Raw genomic sequence first — 25,263 nt, forward strand, 5'->3', positions numbered from 1 at the left:
TCACTCGTTGGGGTGTCCCGAAGTACATCCTATCAGATCGAGGCCCACAATTCCTCAGCCAGCTCTTGGTTGATTTGTGCAGAAACTGGGGAGTAACTCAAAAATTAACTACCAGTTACCACCCACAGACCAACCTCACTGAAAGAGTGAACAGGACCTTGATGACCATGATGGCTTCTAATGTGGGAGAGAACCACCGAGAGTGGGACATGTGGCTGGCAGAGTTTCGATTTGCAATAAATAATGCCAGACATGAATCTACTAAAAGGACGCCTGCGGAGCTCACTCTGGGAAGACAACTTCAAGGACCTCTTGAGAGACTGGTTCAGTTTTCACCAAACCCCTCTCAATCTTCGTACTCAATAATAGAAAGACAACATCACCTCGCTGAAGAAGTTAAACAATCTGTGAGGAAGGCTCAACTTAGACAAGCCAGGTACTATAATACCCACCGGAGAGATACACAATTCCAGGTGGGAGACCTGGTCTGGGTGAGGGCCCATCCTGTTTCTAAAGCTTCTGAGTATTTCTCTTCTAAATTAGCCCCACGATGGTCAGGGCCAGCGAGGGTGAGGACGAAGCTTGGCCCAGTGAATTACAGAGTCAGATGGATTCATCCAAATAACAAAGAAGAGACAGTAAACGTTGTTAATTTAAAACCCTTTTAACTCTGTGACACTTCTATATTAGGGCTAAGAAAAATACACTATTTTAGTAATACTTTGTTTTATAAATGTGAAGGTGAATAAAGCATTGTAAAATAAGTAAAGGTATGATTTAAGTGATTTCAGGCCCTAGTTGAAGTTTTGTCTTTTGTATGTGGGACCTTTATGTTTGGTGTAGAAACATCCTGTAGTTGGCAAAATGGACTTTTATTTTGATAGGAGGGCACCTTATAAGAGGAAGCCATTTGGGGAGAGGAAGGGAGATATACCTGTTTTGAACCAAAGATATGGGTGCTTTTTTAGCCTTCTCCTTGGGGGACATTTATGGATTGATGACCCATCGAGGTTAAAGAGAAGACTTGGGTTGTTTTTGGTATTTTTGCCTGTGCATCACATTTGGAGGATTATTATCGTTTTTGCTGGATATTTGTGGTTCATTTAGGGGGCGCAAGGACTAAGGATTCATAAACCCGGACAATACTCCTCACACATGGACTATTTGATCAAGGACTTTGGGATAAGTGTTATTTTTCTTGATTTGATTGCTGTGTTATCAATATACTTTGTTGGGTAATCTGTTTATGTCTTTCTTTGTCTGATTTCAAGCATTGATACAGTTTTTCCCTTTATTCATTCATGCCTTGTGTGTGCCATGAACTCTTAAGTGACTACTGGTTTACTTAAGTTGTAAGCCAAGTTTGTTACAATTGGATGAGTGGTTTCTGCAGGGGCGCCAGCAGGCCCCTCGGCAAAGGCCTTCTCCCTTCTTCCCGGAAGGTCACGATGAACTCACCAAGTCGTGGAAAGCCCCCCACTCTGCGCGCTTAAAGCCTTCTTTTTCTTCTTCGCTCTCCTCTGTGGACGGCGCGAAGGAAAGAGGCTACGAGGGAACACCGCCCCTCGAGGAGGCCGTGGCCAATCATCTCTGCCCGCCCTCCACCACCGGATGGAAAGCCAAAGCTTCCCACCCCTCGAAGCCCTGCCGCACTACTTCTGCTCTCGCCGGTCGCGCCTACGCTGCCGCCGGCCAAGCTGCATCAGCGCTTCACTCAATGGCGGTACTTCAAGTGTTCCAACGCCAAACTTCTCCGCTCTATGGACGAGTCTGGCCCCGAAGCCTTCAGGGACCTACGCAGCGCAACTGATATAGCTCTGCGAGCCACGAAGGCCACCGCCCAGTCTATTGGCCGTGCCATGGCTAATTTGACTGTTCTCGAGCGCCATCTGTGGTTAACTCTGACGGAGATGAAGGACGCGGATAAGGCGCCATTTCTCGACGCGCCTATCTCCACCAGCGGGCTGTTTGGACCGGCGGTTAAGGGTTTCGCCGAACGCTTCACTGAGGCCCAGAATGCTTCACAAGCTATGCGCCATTTCCTGCCCAAGCGCTCCAGCTCATCGCAGAGCAGACAGAGACCGCTACAGCCGCAGCGGGCTAGAACAGCTCCCACCGCCTCTCAGCCCGCGCCTCAGACTGACACTCGACGCCGCTCGCGCTCTCACAACCACAAGCCGCCGTCTGAGCGACGGGGTCCTCGGCCCAAGATTGTGCTGAACCCTGAGCCTCGAAAGCCGTCCTAGCCACAGGAATGAGAAGAGAGAGTGGGTGTCTCGCAAAAGCCGGACCACTCTCTCTGCAAAAGCTCAAACATTACCCAGTCCCCTTACAGGCGGCTGGATATGTCCATACAGCAGTCAATGGGCCAGTCAAAGAGCTCGCTCACCTGCAAACAAACGCCGTTTTTACGGCGACGTTCAGAAAACACAAAAAGAGTCTTTTTCTGCCTGTGTCACTAAGGGTTCACATGTCCACAAAGTGTGCATTCCCAGATACTGTCAAAACAGTGCCAAATTCATTCCCAGCTCAGGCTGCGGGCCCCATGAATGTAGATCACGTGCCTACGGTCATGTACGCACCACTACACACAAGCACTGTTCACACAGTTATAAATTCACCCCCAGTAAAAGCGGGAAACATTATAAAAGTGACGAGTGTGCCTACCACTGTTTATGCACCCCCACTTATAAACACTGTCCTTACAGTGTCAAACACAACCCCAGCTCAGGTTGCGAGTTTTACAGACACGGCGCGCGCTGTTGTAATCACACACGCGCCCATTCACTCAGCTGCTCAGCGCGCGCCCGCGCCTCTGAGAGCTACGAGCTCAGGCGATTCGCTGGCCGGGTCCCTACGTCACAGCGGCCCGCCCCTAGCCTGTATTCAGCCCATATCTGTACACGCAGCGGCATGGGAAAACATTCCAGATATGCCGACTGTGGTCGAGACGAAAGTGAGAAAGGAGTGTTCACATGTTCTACGCACCGAGGTGCGCAAACTAATAGAAAAGGGCGCTGTGGAAACTGTTCCCCCCTCTATGAGCGAGGAAGGTTTTTACAGCCGCTATTTTCTCGTCCCGAAAAAGGATGGCGGTCTCCGCCCCATCCTAGATCTCAGACACCTGAGCAAAGCACTAATGATTCGCTCATTCAGAATGTTAACAACCAAGCATATCCTCGCGCAAGTATGCCCAGGAGATTGGTTTCTCTCAGTGGATCTGAAAGATGCTTACTTTCACATTCCAATAGCGCCTCATCACAGGCCGTTTCTGAGATTCGCTTTCGAGGGACAGTCTTACCAGTACACAGTACTTCCGTTCGGCCTGTCCCTGGCTCCCCGTACATTCACGAAATGTATGGATGCAGCACTTTCCCCCTTGAGACGAAGGGGAGTGCGAATACTGAACTATCTCGACGATTGGCTGGTCCTAGCACAATCAGAGAGTCAGTTTATAACACACAGATCTTGGATTATCAGCCATTTAGAATGCCTGGGTCTAAGAATCAATTTTGCAAAAAGCATACTATCTACCAGCCAGAGGATTTCTTTCCTGGGAATAGTTCTAGACTCGATGCAAATGACAGCGCGTCTCTCATCAGAGCCCCCGTCAAGCGGTTTCAGAGGATGCTCGGTCTCATGGCCTCAGCATCGGCCGTACTCCAGCTAGGATTGTTGCATATGCGCCCTCTCCAACGCTGGCTCAAGAGCCGCGTCCCTACTCACGCGTGGCGTTCGGGCCAACTTTTAATCAGAGCGAACCACGGCTGTATAAAAGCCCTGACGCACTGGAAAGCCGCCGACTGGTACCAGTCAGGCGTGAGTCTGGGTGTGAACACAAGGAGAAAGATGATAACGACAGATGCCTCCAAAATAGGTTGGGGGGCACTTTACGAGGGCAGGCCTGTCTCCGGCTTTTGGTCAAACCCGGAAAAGCGCCTACACATAAACTGTCTGGAGATGAAAGCGGTTGCTTTGGCTCTCAGAGCCCTGCTTCCACATCTAAAAAAATGAACACGTCCTGGTCCGAACGGACAACATGACGGTAGTGTCGTACATAAATCGCCAGGGTGGATTCAGGTCGAGCTCCATGCATTCAATGGCCAGGAGACTCATTTTATGGTCCCAGCACAACTTGCGCTCGCTGAGAGCAGCGCATGTGCCAGGCGCCCTGAACCAGGGGGCAGACATGCTATCCAGAGACAAGATTCTCCCAGGAGAATGGGCTCTCAACCCGCTGACGATTCAGTGGTTATGGAAAACCTTTGGCAAAGCGTAGATCGACCTCTTCGCCTCCAAGGAGAACGCGCACTGCTCTCTTTTTTTCACGAAAAGCACGGACGCACTCGCCCAGAGCTGGCCGAGCCGCCCCTTATATGCCTTTCCCCCGATCGCGATGCTGCCACAGGTCATCAGTCGGGTCAAAAAGGAGCAAAACACAGTGCTTCTGATAGCCCCACTCTGGAAGAACCAAACATGGTTTACAGATCTGATGCAAATGCAATCTGCACCACGGCCGATTCCACTGAGGCCAGACCTCCTCAGTCAGGCCAGCGGGATGATGTTTCATCCCCGCCCCGATCTGTGGGCCCTTCATGCATGGCCCCTCAACGGGTTCCCAGGAACCTCACGAGCGGAGCACTAAAAACCATCGCTGAGGCGCGGGCGCCCTCCACGAGACGCTTATATGCTCAGAAATGGAAAGTGTTCAGTGACTGGTGTAATGCCAAGGGCCTGAACCCTGAAACATGCGAGATTACGAACGTACTCGCTTTTCTACAAGGGCTTCTGGAGGCGGGCCGCACCCCCTCCACGCTCAAAGTATATGTGGCGGCCATCACAGCGTCACACGACCCTGTAATGGAACGTCCATTGGGAAGAAACGACCTAATTATTCGTTTCCTAAGGGGCGCTAGGAGGATGAACCCTTCACGCCCCCCCTCAGTGCCGATCTGGGACCTAGCTACTGTCCTAGACGCTCTTAAGGGGCCCCCGTTCGAACCACTCCGAACCGTGCACCTTAAACAGCTCTCGCTTAAGACTGCGCTCTTGCTGGCACTCGCCTCGGTCAAGAGAGTGGGCGACCTGCACGCGCTTTCGACAAGCGCTGCCTGCCTAGAATTCGGACCTAACGACTGCAGGGTCGTCCTTAGACCGAAACACGGGTATATTCCTAAAGTGCTCACCACTCCCTTCAGAGCACAGGTTATCTCCCTAACTGCGCTTTCGTCTCCAGCAGACGAACACGACGCTATTCTACTCTGCCCCGTTAGGGCTCTCAGAGTGTATTTGGAGCGTTCTGCCCTATTCAGACAGACAGAACAACTGTTTGTATGCTTTGGCGGCCGTACGAAAGGTTCCACGGTTTCAAAGCAGAGAATCTCTCACTGGATATTTGAGGCTATAGCACTGGCTTATGAAGCTAAGGGACTTCAATGCCCCTGGGGAGTCAAAGCACACTCCACCAGGAGTGTGGCTTCTTCCTGGGCATGGTCGAGCGGGATACCGATCGAGGATATTTGTGCGGCGGCAGGCTGGGCCTCACCGTCCACATTTATCAGGTTCTACAACCTACAGGTCCCGACATTGCATTCCAATGTACTATCAGCATGATGCTAGTTGAACTACAAGTTCGTATCTAGATTATGTATGTGCTTGTTTCACACTGAGCGCCTAATAGCCGCTCTGTATTTTTTCCCACATATAAAGCTCGCCTCTGCCGGCTTGTTGGATGATAACTTTGCTTTTCAGCTCAGGCACCTGCCTCTGGCTATCATAAGGCGAAGTTCAGCATGCACGGCGTTTTGCATGGTGTTCCCATAGCGTAAGCTACTTACGCAATAGGAGAGACTTCTCGAAACGGAACGACTCGGTTACTAACGTAACCTCGGTTCCCTGAGAGGAGGGAACGAGTATTGCGTAAGCTGCCGTGCTTGTGCTTGGTTAGTTCGCTTCAATGACGGGGCGCCCAATAAATATCTCTTGGCCACGCCCATCTTGACGGGCTCTGGCGGGCGCGAAGCGCGCTCATTGGTCGCGCATTCAGAGTCGCCCCGTCATTGGTTCGAGCAAGTTGCCGCAGCACAGCCAATGACCAAGCTTCCTTCGTTCATTGCTGTCAGCTGTGCATCTGCAATGTGTTTTACATAAAGACTTCAGTATTCTCGAGAAAAGGAGTTTTCCCATAGCGTAAGCTACTTACGCAATACTCGTTCCCTCCTCTCAGGGAACCGAGGTTACGTTAGTAACCGAGTCGATATTGTCTCTCAAAAGAAAAAAATAAATTCCGAACTGCCTGTAACAAGTGGTAAATAAGTCTAGTCTTAATTCCTGCTCGTACCTACCTAGGTTTGTAACAAGTTTGCATAATGCCAGCCTATGGTCGTCATTAGCTGCCTGCGAACAATACCCACCCTCAAACACTAGAGTAGTTGTAGCTGAGGTCTGGAAGAGTTTATTTCGTTTTGTCAACATATCGAGAATTTGCTGTTCCCTTTCGAAAGGGAACTCGCACTGTGTCAGAACGCTATGGGGAATGGTGTCTGATAAGCTTATCTAATCATGGAAATCCTATTGGCCGGCGACAGCCTATGACATCATCACTAGTGTGACCCGGAAGTATATAAGGGGAGCCTGGAGAACATGTCAACAGCTTTTTCGTCTTCAGTGACTGTTTTGTTTGTACACTTTAACCTGAAAACTTCAAAAAGGTAATCATGGCTTGTGAAAAATGCTTCAGGAAGTGTATGCATCCGTGTCTAAGATATTGATACTTGATGACACACAACTTGTGTGTTTATTGTTTGGGCTCAGAGCATACACAATCAGTTCCTAAGGGATCTACTTGTGCCACTGTGAGTTTTTTCCCTTGAGAAAACTCCACTCTCGTCTGCTGTCTTCTCGAGGGAAGAGGGACAGACATCTGTACCAGGCGATTCAGGTCCCGCTCGCACTAAGGCAGAGCAGAGACTGGAATCGTGTTTTTTTCAGAGGGAGCTTGCTGAGGAGGTTGAGAGAGTTGTTAATATCTCACACCCTTCAGAGACTCGCGAGAGTGAGCTGCAGGATGAGGATGTGTTGTCCCTAACATCCTCTTATCCAGCAGCGAATGCTCTGCTGTGTATAAAAACAACCAGCCCAAGAGAGCAGGAGATGGCTGATGAGGGTGAAGAGGATATACAACCCAAACCCTCACAGCAACCCTGCACTGCATATGTTAAGCTGTTGAGTGTTATGGAACGCGCTTCAGTGCGCATTCATCGCCATCAGCGAAATACGCTGTTGTTGAGGGGATGGGCGAACACGGGGATGTGTCGATGCCCCAATTGACGAGATGTTCGCAAACTATCTCACGGCTGGAGAGGCATCGACACTGAGTGCTCCGGCCCTGCCTCTTAAGCCACTAAAATATGACAGCACGCTTAAATGGCAGGGCATACGCGGTGGCGGGTCTGGATGGTGATGCCTTGCACACAATGACGGTGTTGCAAGCATACCAGGCTGATCTGCTGACAGATTTGAAGCATTTAAATCTCTCACCCCAAGCGCTTCTTGCATCAGCCTGATGCTGGCCTATTATGAGTTATTCCTTCAATTTGGAATCCTTATGTTGTTCTGGCGCCGGGTTTGGTAGTAAGTGCGCTCTTTTTTGCTCTTTTGGTGATAGGCCTCCATTTTGTGAATGTCGTTTAGGCTATCGCTCTATGGGCAGCAGGTTGAGCTCTGTAGGTCTTCTCCTTTACGTGAGTTGTTAGTAAGTATTAAGGGGGTGTTAAATATGGTTCTCATAGGATGGTGAAATAAGGGCCCTGAAGTTCCCAAATAGGCCATGCATACCCTTCCCATAGGCCTGCTCTTATGTTAGAGTCGCCAGGCTTATATAACTATGTAGCATTCAGGTTGGCTGTATGGAAAATTCTCTAGTGAGGCCATCGTTCATCCGAGCATCTAATAGACATTTTTTTTTTTGTGTGAGATGGCTTCCTCCCTATCAGGAGTTATTCTACTGAGACCACCGCTCTGTCAAGCTCCAGATAGAACTACAAAGTCATGCATTGATAGTGTTGATAGCCACCTTATACTAGAGCAGCAGTTCTCCTCTCACTTTAGAGAGTCCTTGAGATTATAGCTCTGAACTTCAGTCAGAAGCACTGCCTGGGCTGACGTCCATGAAATTCGAAGCTGTAGGCCTCCTCGATAATCCGGTAGCGTAAGATTGTACTCCCCTTGCTTTAAAGGGTCGATAGCAATTTTTGCTGAGTACACTGCCTGTTGGCAATGTGAAATAAGTGTAACCAGGCCCACAGAGATGTTTGTGAGAGCACCTGACTTGAACACCTGTCCCGCTATCAAGTAGTTAGGCCGTGACAGATCCCCTTGAAGGTGGATTCCGAACAAGTTGGATGCTTAGCATTGCAAAGGCAAAACCTAGACCAGAGCTTGGTCAATACTTATCAGATTTTGAGTATAGTGTTCCAGAATCTATCTCAAGATCGTTCTGTATGAATACTTAGCTCCCTAAGTCTGGTCGGAAGGTCGAAGGACTCTCACGAGGCCTCCCTGTTAGATCAGCCCTAGAGCTGGGGGCGCTCCCCTATTAGCGTCCCTTTCAAAGTGTCAAGCCTCCACATCGCTTTGAAGCACTGTGTAGATCCTGACGCCATGCGAGTTCTCTTTCGAAAGGGAAAGTCTCAGGTTACGAATGTAACCTATCTTCCCTGAGAACAGGGAATGAGACACTGTGTCTTTTCGCATGCCTCGGGGATGCCTGCTGAACAGTCTCAGACGAAGTTTTTGACATTTTCTCCAGGCTCCCCTTATATACTTCCGGGTCGCACTAGTGATGATGTCTTAGGCTGTCGCCGGCCAACAGGATTGCCGTGATTAGATAAGCGTTTCAGACAGCGGTTCACGTGGAGGCGTTCCCCATAGCGTTCTGACGCAGTGTCTCCTTCCCTATTCTCAGGGAACATAGGTTACAGTCGTAATCTGAGACGTTTTCTGTGCTGTGAAAGCAAATCCACTTTACTCAAATTGATACGGTAAAACCGGCATAATCGTACTGTATTACTGTTCATACAAGAGCTAAGGAAGACTTCAGAGCTGATATTCAGATATGGTAATGGAAGTTTTGACACACTGTAAGCTTAGGACCAATCACAACAGACTGAGCCATCGGACCAATCAGAGCTGAGTAGGCTCTCTGTAAAAGGAGGGGTTTAGAGAGACTAAATCCTCATAGCGTTTCAGACACTGTGAGAAAATAAATGTTTCTGATATGTATATTATGAGAAAGTTTGTGTTTTTTGATCTTGGATTCATGAAAAACGATAGTAGGAGTCTTTCAAAACAAAATGAGTAACTTTTAAAATAGCACAATAGGGGCACTTTAAAACTGCTAAATTGCTACAACAACAACAACAAAAAACTTTAAATCTATTGTTTTACACTATAAAGTAAAATAAGGTAAAATTGATTAGCTTTGAATGCAGGTTATAATGCAATTATAATACATGTTGTTTTTATGTTCAGCAGTTGAAATGTATGCTGTGTATGTGTGTCTGCGTGTGTGTCTCAGGATCTCATCGCATCATTGAAACAGATTATGATGATGGTATAACAGTAGTGTCCTCAGGTGGGTGGGGGCAATGCTTACTCTTTTCAGAGAGTAGAAACTCAGCACAGGTTGAGAGAGAAAGCTAATGTCATGTATTATTACTGCAGAGGTGTATTGTAGAAAATACAGCTGTTTTTAAATTTCCTCCAAGCCTTTTATTTGTATAGAAGCCTATTAGTTGATATACAAATAAATATGATTCTTAATTGGCACAGATAAAAGCATAAGATGAAAAAGTTTGTTACAAATTGCTGTTTTATAATAGAATAATGGATTATAAGAGAAGGTTGTGTTAGTTTTTGAAGAACAGAATACGGTCTCTCTCCTCCTATGCTGGGCTGAACTATAGTGTTAATTTGAACCACAGAAGTACCTCACATTAATTGTGCATGGACACTGTGGAGGAATGACTCTGTAAGTCAATCCCTCTCTATAAAAACACACTTTTATTACCTTCATAAGACCTGTTTAATTGTGTTGTCAAGCTGGATTAGCAAAAGGGTAAAAGTGAATATAAGATTGTATTACAGCATGTAACAGGATTAATATGGGTCTTATGACAATGGATGTTATCTCTGTTGCATGCCTGTAGAAAAGCTTGCTATAGAGTTTAGAGCATAAAAAAAGAATATGCTGTGGCTGATATTTAAAATTTTATGTTTTATACTATGTTCCATGCATATTTTTAACACATGAGTACTGCAAGTTGTCAGACCTGCAGTAAACACTGTATTTCGTTTTATGCTATAGAGTTGCACCAGTATAATTTAATAGTCAATTTCAATATTGAGTAGTTGATCATGATACTTTTTTGACATTTACGTTAATTATCTATGCAGTAATATTTAGTGCAATGTTTATTTACATGCTTATGTCTACAGTGCAGATATTTGAGTGCTTTCCATTTATATTATATTTATTAATTGAAAAAAACTATACTTGTTCAGTGTTAGTGCTTTGATGAGCAATCACATTTTATCAGATGCATGAGTCATGAATTCTAGCGCTCAGTGCTTAATTTAGCGTTATTCTAATTTTCTTTCAACTTTGATTGGGAGAATATTAATTTCCTTCCCAAATCTACATTTTAATGTAACTGCAAGTTAGAAATGTAAAAGTCAGATTTCTCTTACAAAGAGCATCAATTCTTGACAACTCCATCTGCTTTTCCAGTTCTACGTGTTAAATTGTGCTCAAATACATTCACTTCACAGATATTTTCATAAGTGAACTGTAGTTGTGGAATCTGTATGTTTCAGTGAAAATTATACAGAAATGATACATTAATACTGTTTCACATCATGATTTGATGGATTGGGTTAGCCTAATTAAAGCTCTAATCTCTGTGTTTTTAACCAGCAAATCCTTCATCAGTTGTACTGTACTGTAGCATTATCTTTAGTTGTTTACAGTTGTATTCTGGAATATTAATTTATAACATTGAAACTGTGTTATTTGCTTGACTTGGGTACCGTTGGGCACCAAGCCTTAATGCATCTCTAATTTTTTTTTGCCGGTTTTTAATGTCAAGAAATACATAAAAACAAAGATAGAGGAAAATGTTTATGAAGCCACTAAAGAGACATGGTGATTGTAAAGATATTTGTGAGAACACAAAAGTTTTGTGAGGGAATGAAAAGCATTTAAATTTGCCTCCCATATCATATTGTTACCATCACAATACATTTTTTAAAATCACAAATCTCATGCAACACGTATAGTAAAGGGTTAGTTCACCCAAAAATGAAAATTAAGTCATTAATTACTCACCCCCATGCTGTACCAACCCCGTAAGGCCTTCGTTCATCTTCGGAACACAAATGAAGATATTTTTGATTAAATCTGAGAGGTGGATCACTGCTACATAGGCTGCCTGAGGGAATGAAACTTGACGGCCCAGAAAGTCATTAAAGAACATGTTTAAATATTCCATGTGCCTACAGTGGCTCAACTATAAGTTTATCAAGTTTACTTTATTCGACTATTCCTTTTCTTCCTTGTGGGCCTGAGACGAGAGTTCAAGAGATTTCCACGACGCATGCGCGAGAACTTCAGTTCTAACAAGAAGTATTAGAAGAACAACGTCCTCTTCTCAGTTCTCGCGCATGCGTCGTGGAAATCTCTTGAACTCTCGTCTCAGGCCCACAAGGAAGAAAAGGAATAGTCGAATAAAGTCGTTATTTATGTTTTTTTTTTCGGAAAAAAAGTATTCAGTCGCTTGATAAACTTATAGTTGAGCCACTGTAGGCACATGGAATATTTAAACATGTTCTTTAATGACTTTCTGGGCCGTCAAGTTTCATTCCCTCAGGCAGCCTATGTAGCAGTGATCCACCTCTCAGATTTAATCAAAAATATCTTCATTTGTGTTCCGAAGATGAACGAAGGTCTTACGGGGTTGGTACAGCATGGGGGTGAGTAATTAATGACTTAATTTTCATTTTTGGGTGAACTAACCCTTTAACTCTGCCTTGGATAACATAGATGTAATACATGAAACCAATTGATTATGAAAATAAACACATTTAAGGTACCAAAATCAGATAAACATTTGTAAAAGTACAATCATATAGTGCCTTTTTTGTGCTTGTTTTCTTTCTAGCATGTGTAGAGCAGTAACAGTTGTGCTGGTACCTCAGCGCAATCCTTTGGCATGAATTGTTGTAGTAGTTTTAGAAATGTGAATGTGGGTGTGTTATTGTCACTCTGATGTCCCTCCAAAAAGGTGTATGGTTTTAACTGGAACAAGTTTGTGACACAAAATGTATATGTATTAAAGCAGCAGAGAGGAACTCCAGAGATAGAGAGAGGTCAAGCACACTGACCGTACCTGAGAGGCAGGCGGCCATACAGCATCGCTCGCGGTCCGTATCCCCGCACAGAGAAGACCAATGTAGAGCCCGGTCACGACCTGCACATGTCCCTATGCAGAGGTGAGCCACATCAATTGGATACCACATATTTACATGTTTAATAAATTCAACCTGATTGACCACTAACTGGGGTCACTTATTCATCAATATTGCTGATTTGAGTGCACAGAAACCATTGGATGAGAACTCAATTTAGCTGGATGATGACATCACTGTTTTCTGCAGAGTTTTTTTATATAGCTGAATTCAACTCATTTCATAATTGATGTACTTTACAGTTACTGAACCGACATGAAACAACACTGAACTGATTTTAACTGAATAATGACTGTTTACTATTATCTTTTTACAGCTGCTTTACAGCAGAATTGAATTCCGTTTGCATCATTGAATCATTATTTTCCTGTTATCACTGTAAAGCCTACCTGTATTATTTATCAATTATTATATTTTATAATTAAGTAATTACATTAAATAAAATGGTTGGAAACAAATGTTGTAGTAATGAAAACATGTTTACAGTGTTCAGTGTTTTTATACAGACACAGATTCATGCACCGTTCATACTTGCTTTCTTAAATGTAATTTTGTAAGAATATTATGCTGGAGGTGATATTGCTGTGTACAGTGTCTTGCCCTCTAGACTAGAGGATGATTTATGTGTGCTGTACGACTCATCACCCTTCATCCTCTCTTCAGGAGTCTGGATGAGATCCACAAAAACCATCATCATTCCTGCTCTCCCTCTCGTTACCATGACTCCCACCAGGAACATCGCTCCGGAGATTCGGACTATGAATATTCAGAGGACAGGTATCACTATTTTAGTGTGTGTGTGTGTGTGTGTGTGTGTGTGTGTGTGTGTGTGTGTGTGTGTGTGTGTGTGTGTGTGTGTGTGTGTGTGTGTGTGTGTGTGTGTGTGTGTGTGTGTGTGTGTGTGTGTGTGTGTGTGTGTGGAAAACATTGTAACTCAGCTCTCTACATTGATTTGTGCAGTTTTATTATTTGAATGCTTTGGCTATATTGAACTGGATAATTGTATTCACACCTGGATCTTTTTACTATTAATGATAAGTAGCATCAAGAACAGTTGATGTTTTAGAAATGGAGTTTGACTTGATTTTCATATTGTCAACAAAATGTTTTATGCTATTACTTTACTAAATACTAATACTACTAAAATGACTAACAGCCATAGTTTTTAGTTCATTCCCATTAATAATAGTACAAATATTGCTAAATACATCTATTATTTTCTACACATTTTCTTTTTTTTCTTTTCTTTTTTCCTCACCATCCTCTTACTTTTCTTTTATGTTTGGTTGTCAAATTATCAATGTTTCACCATCACCATGGCAACCTCAGCGAGGTCCTGGAGGTGCACAGATCAATCCGAGGTGGGAGTGCTGAGTGCCTGCATACAAACAGGTAAAAATCCAGAGCTGTGAATCAAACCCTCACTGTAAGCTGCCACCCTGAGTTACCTGTATCTTAGAATCCCTTGCATTTCTATGTTCCATTTGATACTTATTTCTTGACAATTTTAGAGCATAAAAATCATCTGACAAAGACATATAATCAACCAAATGAGGATTTACTGCAATACATATTTATTGTGTGCCTAATTCAAGAATCTTTGAGTTCATTTAACTTTTAAGAATTTTATTTTCTATGCCTACCATGTTAAACAATTTAAACATTTTTGTGTGTTTGCTTGAGTAATCATTTTCATTATTTTTTGCTCTTTTTGATGCCTGCTTGTTTGTGCTAATTAACTTAGGAAATTAGCTAGGCACTGTAACACACTTCCCCCAAAGATGCCATTGTTAGTGAATGGTATACATAAAGATATTTACAGGTAAGCTGGTTGAAACTAACCGAGTATCAATGTTGTGCTTGAGCATATTCCAATTCTGTTATTGAAGCTTTCCAGACCCTTGTGATAATGTGAAATGTACCTCTGTTTAGTGTGATTTGTGTGCTGTTTTAGTCATTACATACATTGTTCTTCATCCCTTTCATTGTGCCGTACTCTCAAGGGTGTCTCATACAACCGTTCACCTCTGTACTGTAGTTAACAATGTTTTCCTTTAAAAGTAACTGTATGTATATTATTAATTGTCTTTGTAGAAAGATTTTTAAGGGGAAAAAAAGTTGAGTTATCTATACATTTCTAGGTAAAGTCAAGGGCCAGTGAAGATTAATGAGAATCAAGTGAGCAGAAGATAAATCACAATTTTAAATTGACTAAAGACAAAGAATTACAATATTTCACGAATTACAATATTTTCATATCATGTATAAATATAACATTGTACACTGACGTTGACAACCCCATCACACCGATAGGTCATACACTATATGGACAAAAGTATTGGGACACCTGACCATTACACCAACTGGGGCTGTAATAACATAACTTTCTAAATACAGACATTAATATGGAGCTGTAACAGCTTCCAGTCTTCTTGGAAGGCATTCCACAAGATTTTGGAGTGTTCTTGTGGGAATTTTAACCATTCATCCGGTAGAGCATTTGTGAGGTCAGGTGTTGGACCAGAATACTGGGCTCGCAATATCCATTCCAGTTCATTCCCAAAGGTGATTGAGGGGATTGAGATCAAGGCTCTGTGTGGGCCAATCAAGTTCTTCCTTAACAAACCATGGACCTTGCCAACCATGGACCTTGCATTGTGCACTAGGGCACAATCATGCTGGAATAGAAAAGAGCTTTCCCCAAACTGTTCTCACAAAGTTGGAAACATGCCATTGTCCAAAATGTCTTAGTATGCTGAACAATTAAGATTTCCCTTCACTAGAAGTAAGGGGCCAACCCCTGAAAAACAGCCCTGTACCATTATCCCTCCTCAACTACATTTAACAGTTGGCAGTCAGCCAAGTAGCATACTCCTGCACCACTCCATCCAACACTTGGCATTGTACTTGGTGATGTGAGGCTTGCCTGTAGCTGCTCGGCCATGGAAACCAATTCCACAAAGCTCCTTTCACACAATTTTTTGTGCTGATATTAATGCCAGTGGAAGTTTGGAACACTTCGGCTATGGAATCAGCTGTTGGTGACTTTTACACACCATGCGGCTCAACACTAGGTGACAACGCTCTGTGACTTTACGTGGTTTTCCTATGTGGATTCCGTGGTTTTTAGTTCCTATAGCTTCCACTTTTGAATAATAGCCTATCACTTTCAGTTGACTGTGAAATATCCAGCAGAGATGATATTCCACAAATTGACTGCAAACGTGGCATCCTATCACAGGTGAACAATGCTTGAGCTCTTCAGAATGACCATTTTCCCCCACAAATGTTTGTAGGTGTTGACTACATGTCTAGGTGCTTGATTTTACACACTTGTGGCACTGAGTCTGATAATTAAGAGGTGTGTTCCAATACGTCTGTCCATATTGTGTATATTAAACTGAGAGCATCAGTAATTTCCCTTCTTGTGATGTTCGCATACAAAAAGCCACCAAGCCTCTCTCTTCTTTTACTTCAGTTTCATAGATTTTTTACTTTCTTTTTGTGGCTGTTATGCATGCTTTTGTTTATTTCTTCATTTCTTCCTATGTTAAGCTCTACCCTCCCTGCATGCTTAAAGAACAAACCGCCACGGCGAACAGAGAGGGATGGAGTTATCCCTCTTAGTGCCATTCCACAGCGTGTTCTCAGGTTCACAGATGAGGTCAGCTCTGGGTAAGGGAATAGTGCTCAGCTGACTAAATCCAAACAAGATAACTGTACAATCAATAGGTAGTGAGGAGTAGTAATGAGAAATGGAAAATATTTCAGTATTTATGCCTGAGAAATATTGGCAACAAGCAACTATTATAATAGTAATATTAGTCATATGGCTTTTCTGTATGATACTAATTTGTTTCTTTCTTTCTTTCTTTCTTTCTTTCTTTCTTTCTTTCTTTCTTTCTTTCTTTCTTTCTTTCTTTCTTTCTTTCTTTCTTTCTTTCTTTCTTTCTTTCTTTCTTTCTTTCTTTCTTTCTTTCTTTCTTTCTTTCTTTCTTTCTTTCTTTCTTTCTTTCTTTCTTTCTTTCTTTGCAGTGATCTTCAGCCTTCATTAGACAGAGTAAGAAGTGCCAGTACGACTTGTTTAAGACCAGAGTCAAACTTCCACTCACCTGAAAGAGAAAGGTATGTGAAAACAAAGGGGAATCCAGTACCTACGAGTATACTATTCTTACTCCACACCCAAACTGTGCCAGGACATAGTGTCTGTGTAACGCTTTAAAATCTTGGGGTCAGTAAGATTTTATTATTATTATTGTTTTATTAATACTTTTATTCAGCAAAAACACATTAAATTTTAATTGAAAGTGACAATGAAGGCTTTTACATTTATACATAATAATAATAATAATATAAGTCAATATGAGCACCAAATCAGGATTTTAGAATGATTTCTGAAGGAGTATGTGACATTGAAGACTGGAGTAATGGTTGGTGAAAATTCACCTTTACAATCACAGCTTTACCATCAAATTTTTAAATATATTTAATTAAAGTTACTTTAAATTGTAATAATATTTGACAATATTACTGTTTTACCTTATCTTTTATTAAATAAATGCAATTAGGTGAGGATAACAGACTAATGATTTAAAAACCTTACTGACACCAAACGTTTAAACGGTAGTGTAGTTGAGGAGTCTGTTCTGCAATCTCAGCCTTTAACTGTTTTGGTTAAATCAGAGATCCATCATACCTCCATGATACCTTTAGCTATTACATTCCTCCTTTTGTTTTTGTTTTTTCTGTTTGTTTTATGGATCAGTCATTTTCCATCTCAAAGGCATTCTGTCAATTTGGATAGGCCAAGCTCTCAGATAGCTAACAGGAAAACGATTGATGGTGACAGGTAAGATCTCATAATAAACCTCAGAACATATCTTTATCATTTATCTTTGTGTGTGTGTAAATCTATTTCAGTTTTTTCACTAGTTTTACTTTTTTTTATAGTTGGTTTACCCTTTTAGTTTTTTAGTTGTTTTTTTTTGCATGTCTGATTATCTCATTACATTTTTTTTTTTTTTTTTTTTTTTGCCCTTGACCTTCTTTGCGGTGGCTGTGTTTAGACTCCAGCCCACCTCTATCCTGAGGGGCAGCAGGAGGAGGAGAGAGCCTCCCCTCATGCCCTTTGGCCAGACCAGCTCAGGGGGTTCCTGCCCTAACTCTCCGCGAGCTGACAGGTGCATGCTGGGAGCCCCTCAGAACTTGATTTGTTTGCTTTAGTTTGTGCAATGCTGTTTATTGTTATGTCTTAGTAATACAAAATCTCTTTCTTAGAAATGTTATCACCATAAATTAGAATTTTTTTAACTGATAACATTAAATCTCAAAGTTGCACTAGGTGATTATTTGTTATTTTGTTTTGTTGGCCGATACAACATTGTACTTGAACTTGATTCGAACATCTACCAGCAAAAACAGTCGGTCAATATATAAATACACTTTTCACAGATGTATTTGTAACACACAATTACAATTTTACACAATAAAAGTGTCTAATAATGGGAGGGGTTATGGAGATAATGTGTGCACTGGTCATTCTTAGCGTGACGGCTACAATCCCACTCTTTGAATAAAACTGCTTTCATCTAATGCAAATGAACATCATTTTAAATTAAGGCTGGAATATACGGAGCCCCTAAAGGGACATGAAGGAAAACTTCATGTGAAACTCTGTAAATGCAAAATATATTTTTTCATCCTATCTCATATTTTTTTCCATCACCATGTCCATTTTATTGGCTCTGTAGCAATACAGAGTTGATGCTACAGTAGTTGCTGAAAGTCATAACTAGTCTGCAGATACTAGGCAGTCAGAGTTGACAGATTTCTTAAAAAAATCATGTAGTGTATGATACGCACAATTGTTTTTTTTTACTTCAGATCCTTATTCCATCTAGTAATGAAACATGTTTGATATTTTTAAAAAACATATTGTTATCATTTGTCATGCACCTTTTAGCAACGAGGCACATGTTTCTGTGTGAGTTTGTTGAGTTTGGAATGATTTGAATGTCTGGTAGTGTGTAATCTTTAGTCATAGTGTATGATGCCGATTTTTTTTCACTGAAACCAAGTCGACAAAGTATATAATGATAATTTTTTTTAACCTGTTTAGATTTTTAAAGTTTTGTAGTGTATTCCAGCCTTTTAAAAACATTTTGACACAAAAAGTGGACACAGTTATAAGTGTGTAACTAATTACACAGTGTAATTAAGTGTGTAAATAATTTATTTAACAATAAATATAATAATTTCTCCTTCAAATGTTTTCTTGTTTCTCCATAACTACATAGTATATTACAATGAAATGTAACCTTTAAATAACATTGTAACATGTTTTTTTCTTTGACAAAAATCTCTCTTTCCAGAGAACTTTATTCCCCAGCTGGGACCACGTCATTAGGGCGCAGAGGCAGACAACTGCCACAACTCCCTGCAAAGAGCAGCAGTATAGAGCAAGGTAAGCAATTCACTCTCTCTCTCTCCCTCTAAATACTCACAAAATCAGACAGCAGTAATCTGAAATGCTATTACCATTAAAAATCACAGCCCAAACCCATGAATCTATCCCAGTGCCTTTATAAATGCCAGATAATTTCATGACTCCTCTGTCCGTAGCCTTTTTCATGTGCTCCACAAGATCACGCATGTTGATCTTTCTACCTTACTCCTTTCTGTCTCTTCTCATGCCATTTCTCATGCCTTCAACCCCATCTTCATGAAGAACATGTCAACAGTAAACCTGAGGAGAAACCTAACTCAGGTATCTCATTCCATTCTCTGCATTTTGCCCTAAAATTGATCACTTGCTTGTCTAGAAGAACTGAACAATATTAGTTTTTACTCCACTGTATATTTCTTATTCAAACCCCATTGTAGCTCTTCCAAATAGGTTATTTGCTGGTCAACCAGCCACTTTGTTGCAAAAACAGACTGATCATCTTTAGCTGGTTTGTTCTTGGTCAAGATGATTTACTAGCTTCAAACCATCTAATGATATGCTTGTACCAGTTATAAACCACTGTTCCAAAATGCAGATACCACTTCAAGGCAAGACACCACCAGGTGATTAGGGTGACATAAAAACAAATAATAGATATCTGTCAGGGTTCTGTCATTACGGTTTATTCTTGTTTGACAATCCTACTGTCTCGTCATTGTTTTCGCTCTCCTGTCCATAGGAGTTGTTTTGTGTGTGGAGCGTGGTGTTCGGATCCCAGCACTTTGGTCTTGTTTGGTTTCGGTTCTGTGTCAGTGTCCAGGCATTCATGTTCCTTGTGTTTGTCTTCTGTCGTGAGCGCATGGGATAAACATTCACTCATTCTTGTGAACTCTGGTCTTGTGTTAGATTGCGGTTTCAAGTTCGCTCGGGCCGTAGTCTCTTCTGTCTGCAAGTTTTATTGTGTTCTGTGTAGCATGTGGTTCATGTTTATATTAGGGATAATTTCTCATTTCGATCATTGACAGGTCTCAAAATACTCGGGGAGTGGGGCGTGTCCTTCTTGAAAATGAAAATATTTTAAGACAATTACGAAAATGAATGTTGACATGAAAACATGTCTATGAAAACACGAACGTATGACTAGAAAAAAACAACACTGCTAGATTATGATTATCAAAAAAGAAACATCTAAAATGAATACCTGCTTGAGGTAGGAATAGGAATCTCACTAGAGAGGCCAATCTACTTCGAGTGAAACTAAAACAAGCCAATACACATTGGCGTGCAATCATTTGCATCAGCTGCCGGCCTCGTTAGCGCTGGTATATAACGAGCAGCTGCTGGATTACACTTCAGTTTTTGCTGAGGAGCCGACCTGACAAGCTGGCCGCCCCGGCGGGTGGCAACAGATGTGGCGACGGGACCTACGTCTCCGTTCCCTCCCTCAGGGAACGAGGGTTACCATAATTATGTAACCGAGACGTTCCCTATCTGTCAGTCACTACAACGTAGCTCATGATTGACCAATAGGAATCCCTACCAAAGCGCCACAGCCGCTGAACCCCATCCAGCGCCCTGTACAAGCCTCTACCCGTGCTTGCCTGGAAGGACGATAGGATGAGGCTTTACACAGAGTGTACCCGTCACTGTTGTTCCGTGATAACCCATACAGTGAGACATTGGATAACACTGGTAAAGCGTGCCCTTTCTGTTTAGGAAGGAGAACGCTGTGGAAGCCACTTCTTCAAAGAGTTATGTGGAAAATACACATGGACTAACCCGAAGGTTGTACTGCATACGAAATAATGGATGACTTAGCCCAAGGGAAAGACACGGGCCTCCGATAGGAGCATCCGTGGAGAATATACACATATGGGATCCCCGTAGGGTCACACATATGGAACCTAGCCCAGATCCGGCTCTCAAGGATTCAGCGGATAAAGGCCTGGCACCGGGCACTCCGCCATGTTTCCGGGCCGAGGGGTTTTGGAGGACTCGACAGGTTTTTCACTCTGGAGCAATAAGGGTGCACAGTAGGGTGCAGCAAGCCGACAGAGCCGGGCCTCTCGGTGCTTCTACCCGTTTAGGGTGAGAACACGGGAGGAGACCGGCTCTACACGTAGGCTATAATATCTAGCGAACGTGTTAGGTGTCGCCCAGCCTGCAGCTCTACAGATATCTGTTAGTTAGGCGCCACAAGACTTGCTTGGAGACAGCCTTTCCCTTATGCTGGCCTCCGTAACAGGCAAAGAGCTGGTCTGAGGTCCTGAGACTTTGAGTTCTGTCCACGTACAAACGCAGAGCGTGAATAGGTCCGACAAGAACCTACAGAAACGGGAAGTAAGACACGGTTCTTCGCGCCAAGTGTAGTTAGGGCACAGCAGCGGCCCGCTCCACTAGCGGGATACACGTGTATCCCTTAGCTGCCCTGCCATCAAGGAAGGTGAGGGAGGAGGGGCCACCGAGACGGTTTCTGGCACTAAAAGGTGCCGTCCATGTCTCTGTGAGCTCCTCGTGCACTTCCGGGAAGAAAGGCACTGGGGTGGGTCGCTGAGAACCAGCGCGCACCACCCGAGATACCAATCATCCACCCTCGAGGGCTCGGGATGCGGTGTTTTTTTCCACTCGAGCCCGATCCTGTTGGCGGCCCGGGAAAGCATGGCCATCATCTCCGGGTCCGACTCGGGCACTTCTGGCACACTCGAATGAGGCCGTCGTCCGCAGAGACTTCTGACCCACTCTCCGATGCAGCAATCGACATCTGGTCGTCGCGGGGAGCACCAAAATGAACAACTGGTACACACCTCGAGGATGGTCCAGCCTGTTCATCTGGTAGCTCAACTTGCTGCAGAGCATGAGAGGGGTGAGGGTTCCTAGGGTGTTGGTTCCCCGAAGGAAGCGCGCTCACGGTAATCCTCAGGTCACCCGCATCACTGCCCGTAGCAACCCTCTGGAGAGGATTGGAAACAGCTTTTGAGCGCTCTCTGCGGCGCACCTTACCAGCCGTTAGAATAGCTTTTATTTGCTCTGAAGAGAGAGAGAGAGAGAGAGAGAAGGCTGCTCATGCTGTCGCACCGACACATCCGCACTGCAGTGAAAAGTCGGTCCTCATAGAAGGCTTGTACAGTCAAAGACAGCATCGAAGTATTGGCTCCGAAGCAAAAAACTGAAGTGCAATCCAGCAGCTGTTCGTTATATACCAGCACTAACGAGGCCGCACAGCTGATGCAAATGATTGCACGCTAATATGTATTGGCTTGGTTTAGTTTCACTCGAAGTAGATTGGCCTCTCTAGCGCAATTCCTATTGGTCAGTCATGACCTACGTTGTAGTGACTGACCGATATGGAACATAACATTACAACTTGCATCTACACAAAAGGACACAAATGTGCATGTGAACTTGAGCGTGCTAGTTTTTTACTGTCTATGGTTTGAAAGGGAAACTCTGGATGCGCTCTTCTCTTAACAGCATGCTGACACACGGGCAACTAAAGCACAGAGAATTTACAACATTCTATTACAATCCTGTTCTTATTATAATGCTTTATATATGGCATGTATATTGGCGGTGCACATCTTGCACTTAATTTTATTTTTCATGAAAGAAAGTGATTACAGTCATCACTGCGCGTTTTCGAAGTCTAATACGCTGAAACATAGTTTTACTGTTACAAAATTAGAACAAAATAAAACTGCTACGTTATTATCATCAATGATTTTGTAAAAAGAAATAGCCCATCTAAAAGGAATATGAACATCTCAAATAACCCAATAATAGTCAATAATGTCGGACATTGCATTTGAGCAAAAAATGAAAAATGAATGAACAGTCGGTAAACTGCAGCGTTTTGCTAGCTGGTTATTAAACTCAGATCAACCTTACATTTGAGATTAATCAGATATAGAGAACATAAAAGTAAATTTACAACTTACATCTGCACAAAAGGACTCGAATACACACATGAACTTGACCGTATTAGTCTGATGTGTAATTCTTGTTGTGGACGCACTCTTACTTTAACAGCGCGCTGAAAAACTAAAGCACAGAGAATTTACATTTACATTTATTCAGTTTGCATACGCTTTTATCCAAAGCGACTTACAAATGAGGAATACAGCTGCAAGCAATTCATTGTGAAGAAGCAAACAAATACAAAAAGTGCTCAAAATACAAAGTTTCAGACATTGCTTAGAGTAAGCTAGAATAGGGAGCGATTAAAGTAAAATAAAAGCATTGAATTAAAAATATATATATATGATGAGGTTAAGTGCTCACGGAAGAGATGAGTTTCAGCTGTCTTTTGAATGTTGTCAGGAATCCTGCATTCCGGATGAAGGCGGAGAGATCACCAGCAAGGAACAGTGAACGAAAATGTTCTGGAGAGTGATTTGGTGCCCTCTATGTGATGGTGAACCCAGATTGGGTAACGTCCAGCTGGTTATTCTGTGAGAGGAAATATGATACCTGGTTGAAAACAACTCATTCAAGTGTTTTTGCTTTGAATGGTAGGAGAGAGACAGGTCTGTAACTATCTACAAGTGACGTATTTAATGTGGGTTCTTAAAGCAGTGGGCATACCCGAGCCTGCTTGAATGCGGTAGGGAAAATGGCAGTGCGGCCAATGTGTGTGAGTGCTGGTAAAAATGTAGGAGAGATGGCTTAACCCTTTCACACGTACGATCACACCGGTGTGATCAGTCTAGGCTGGTCCCTGGAGCGTACGATCACACCGGTGTAATTAGAACGGTCAGTTTATCACGTGATCAACTGCTAAATTCAAACGTGCTTTCGGCAGGTGGTAGGATGACTGGAGTGGAGAAGTTTAGATACTTCTGTCTGAGTGAGTGTAGAGAAGGAGGAGAGAAGATTTCTGGCTGTGGATGTGGTTGGTCTGAGTTCCTGCGTGTGTGTGGAGCTGAGAACTGACTGCTGATGGTTGTTGTTTTTTTCGGTGAAGAAATTAGCAGTTAAAAAGGTGTTCTCATAATGCTTTGTACAAAGTAGATCGGCGCTGCACATCTTGCAGTTAACTGCATTAAATTATCAAAGTGATTCCAGGCATCACTGCAGTGCGCGCTTTCAAATCCAGTTTCACTTTGTTACAAGTATTACAAGTACTCTTGCCCATCCCTAGTTTATATTGGCCATGTGCTTTCATGTTGTCATGTTTTGTCTTGTGCTGTGTAGGACAAGACAAAACTTGTGTGTGTTTTGTGTGGACACACAGTCGGTGAGAGCTCTCATTGGCTACATGTTCTTCTCATGTTTTGTTTGAGCACATGGCTTGTGATTGTGTTCACTGGACATGTACTCTCGTTGTTTAACTTGTTTGGTGTGAGCACATGGCTGGTCATGTTTGTTTCAATGTGCCATGTGTTCTGCTGTCTTTTCAAACCCTGCCCTTCTTGTTATCTGAGTATTTGTTAATTTGCACCTCATGTCCTCCCTCGTTACCTGCTTTGTTTGCTTTCCCTATTCATTCTCCATGTGTTTGCAGTCCTGTGGTAGATCGTCGTCTAATGTGGACCATGTTACTGGCTTCCTGTTGTTTCCTACCTTGTCCTGTCCCACCCTACCTTATCTTGCCTTATTCAGCCGGTCATGTTTTCTCCCACGGGCTAGTTTTTGTTTGTTTTGTTTTATTTTGTTTTTTGATTTAATAAAAGCCCATCTCTGCATTCTTGAGTCCCTGCCTAATCCCTTCACCCTAATCGGTGACAGAGCGATCTGCCCAACATGAGGACTACGCAGAAAAATGGGTTGCTCTATCTACCAGCCTCCACTGCCCGCAGCCCCCTCTCCCTATGCATGCTCAAGGTCACAGCATTTAGTTCCCTCCATCAACAAGAGACTGACCTGAGGGAATTCACTCTGGAGTTCAGGAGTGTGGTTCAGTTCAGGCTGGGTTACAATGAGGCGGCTCTCAAGGACTTATTTAACTATGCCCTTGATGAGCCCATTCAAATTTGGAAGTTATTAGGCATGGAGCATCTGTCTTTTGATCGTTTTGTAGAGTTTCTCACCTGCATTGTGAGGAAGCCAGCACTGTTACAAGAGGTGCCCTCTCATTTGGTGCATACTCTTCCTCCTTCAGACAGTAAAACCTCCACTTTTCCAACCACCTTCTGCCGAAGGAGGGGGAGAATCAAATCCACCTCTAGCCATGCTGTAGCTTCTCCAGAGGCGGCCATAGACATGGCAGCTCCTCCTAGAGACTGCTGCAAACACTGCAGCTTCCCCTGAGGCACCCGAGACCACTGCATTACTCCATGAGGATGCAGTGTGCTTTG

General features: G+C 43.1%; 1 protein-coding gene across 12 annotated transcripts in view; it reads left to right on the plus strand.

Annotated features, from left to right (window-relative positions):
- rims1b (regulating synaptic membrane exocytosis 1b) overlaps nucleotides 1–25,263 on the plus strand; it is a 114,346-nt gene that overhangs the window by 69,959 nt on the left and 19,124 nt on the right. For 2 of the 12 annotated variants that reach the window (XM_077246720.1, XM_077246730.1), the window contains exons 14-21: nucleotides 12,396–12,549; nucleotides 13,189–13,302; nucleotides 13,855–13,917; nucleotides 16,561–16,650; nucleotides 17,291–17,374; nucleotides 17,592–17,705; nucleotides 18,897–18,988; nucleotides 19,253–19,291. In XM_077246720.1, coding sequence (XP_077102835.1) covers nucleotides 12,396–12,549; nucleotides 13,189–13,302; nucleotides 13,855–13,917; nucleotides 16,561–16,650; nucleotides 17,291–17,374; nucleotides 17,592–17,705; nucleotides 18,897–18,988; nucleotides 19,253–19,291 — 750 coding nt within the window. Of the gene's footprint in view, nucleotides 1–9,577; nucleotides 9,635–12,395; nucleotides 12,550–13,188; nucleotides 13,303–13,854; nucleotides 13,918–14,269; nucleotides 14,348–16,080; nucleotides 16,201–16,560; nucleotides 16,651–17,290; nucleotides 17,375–17,591; nucleotides 17,706–18,896; nucleotides 18,989–19,252; nucleotides 19,292–25,263 lie in introns of all 12 variants that reach the window. The other 10 variants (XM_077246725.1, XM_077246726.1, XM_077246718.1 and 7 more) reach the window with 9 other exon arrangements.

Source organism: Siphateles boraxobius, unplaced genomic scaffold (assembly GCF_051911475.1).
Source record: "Siphateles boraxobius isolate OS27281-9 unplaced genomic scaffold, OSU_SipBor_1 29, whole genome shotgun sequence".
Classification (NCBI taxonomy): Eukaryota; Metazoa; Chordata; class Actinopteri; order Cypriniformes; family Leuciscidae; genus Siphateles; species Siphateles boraxobius.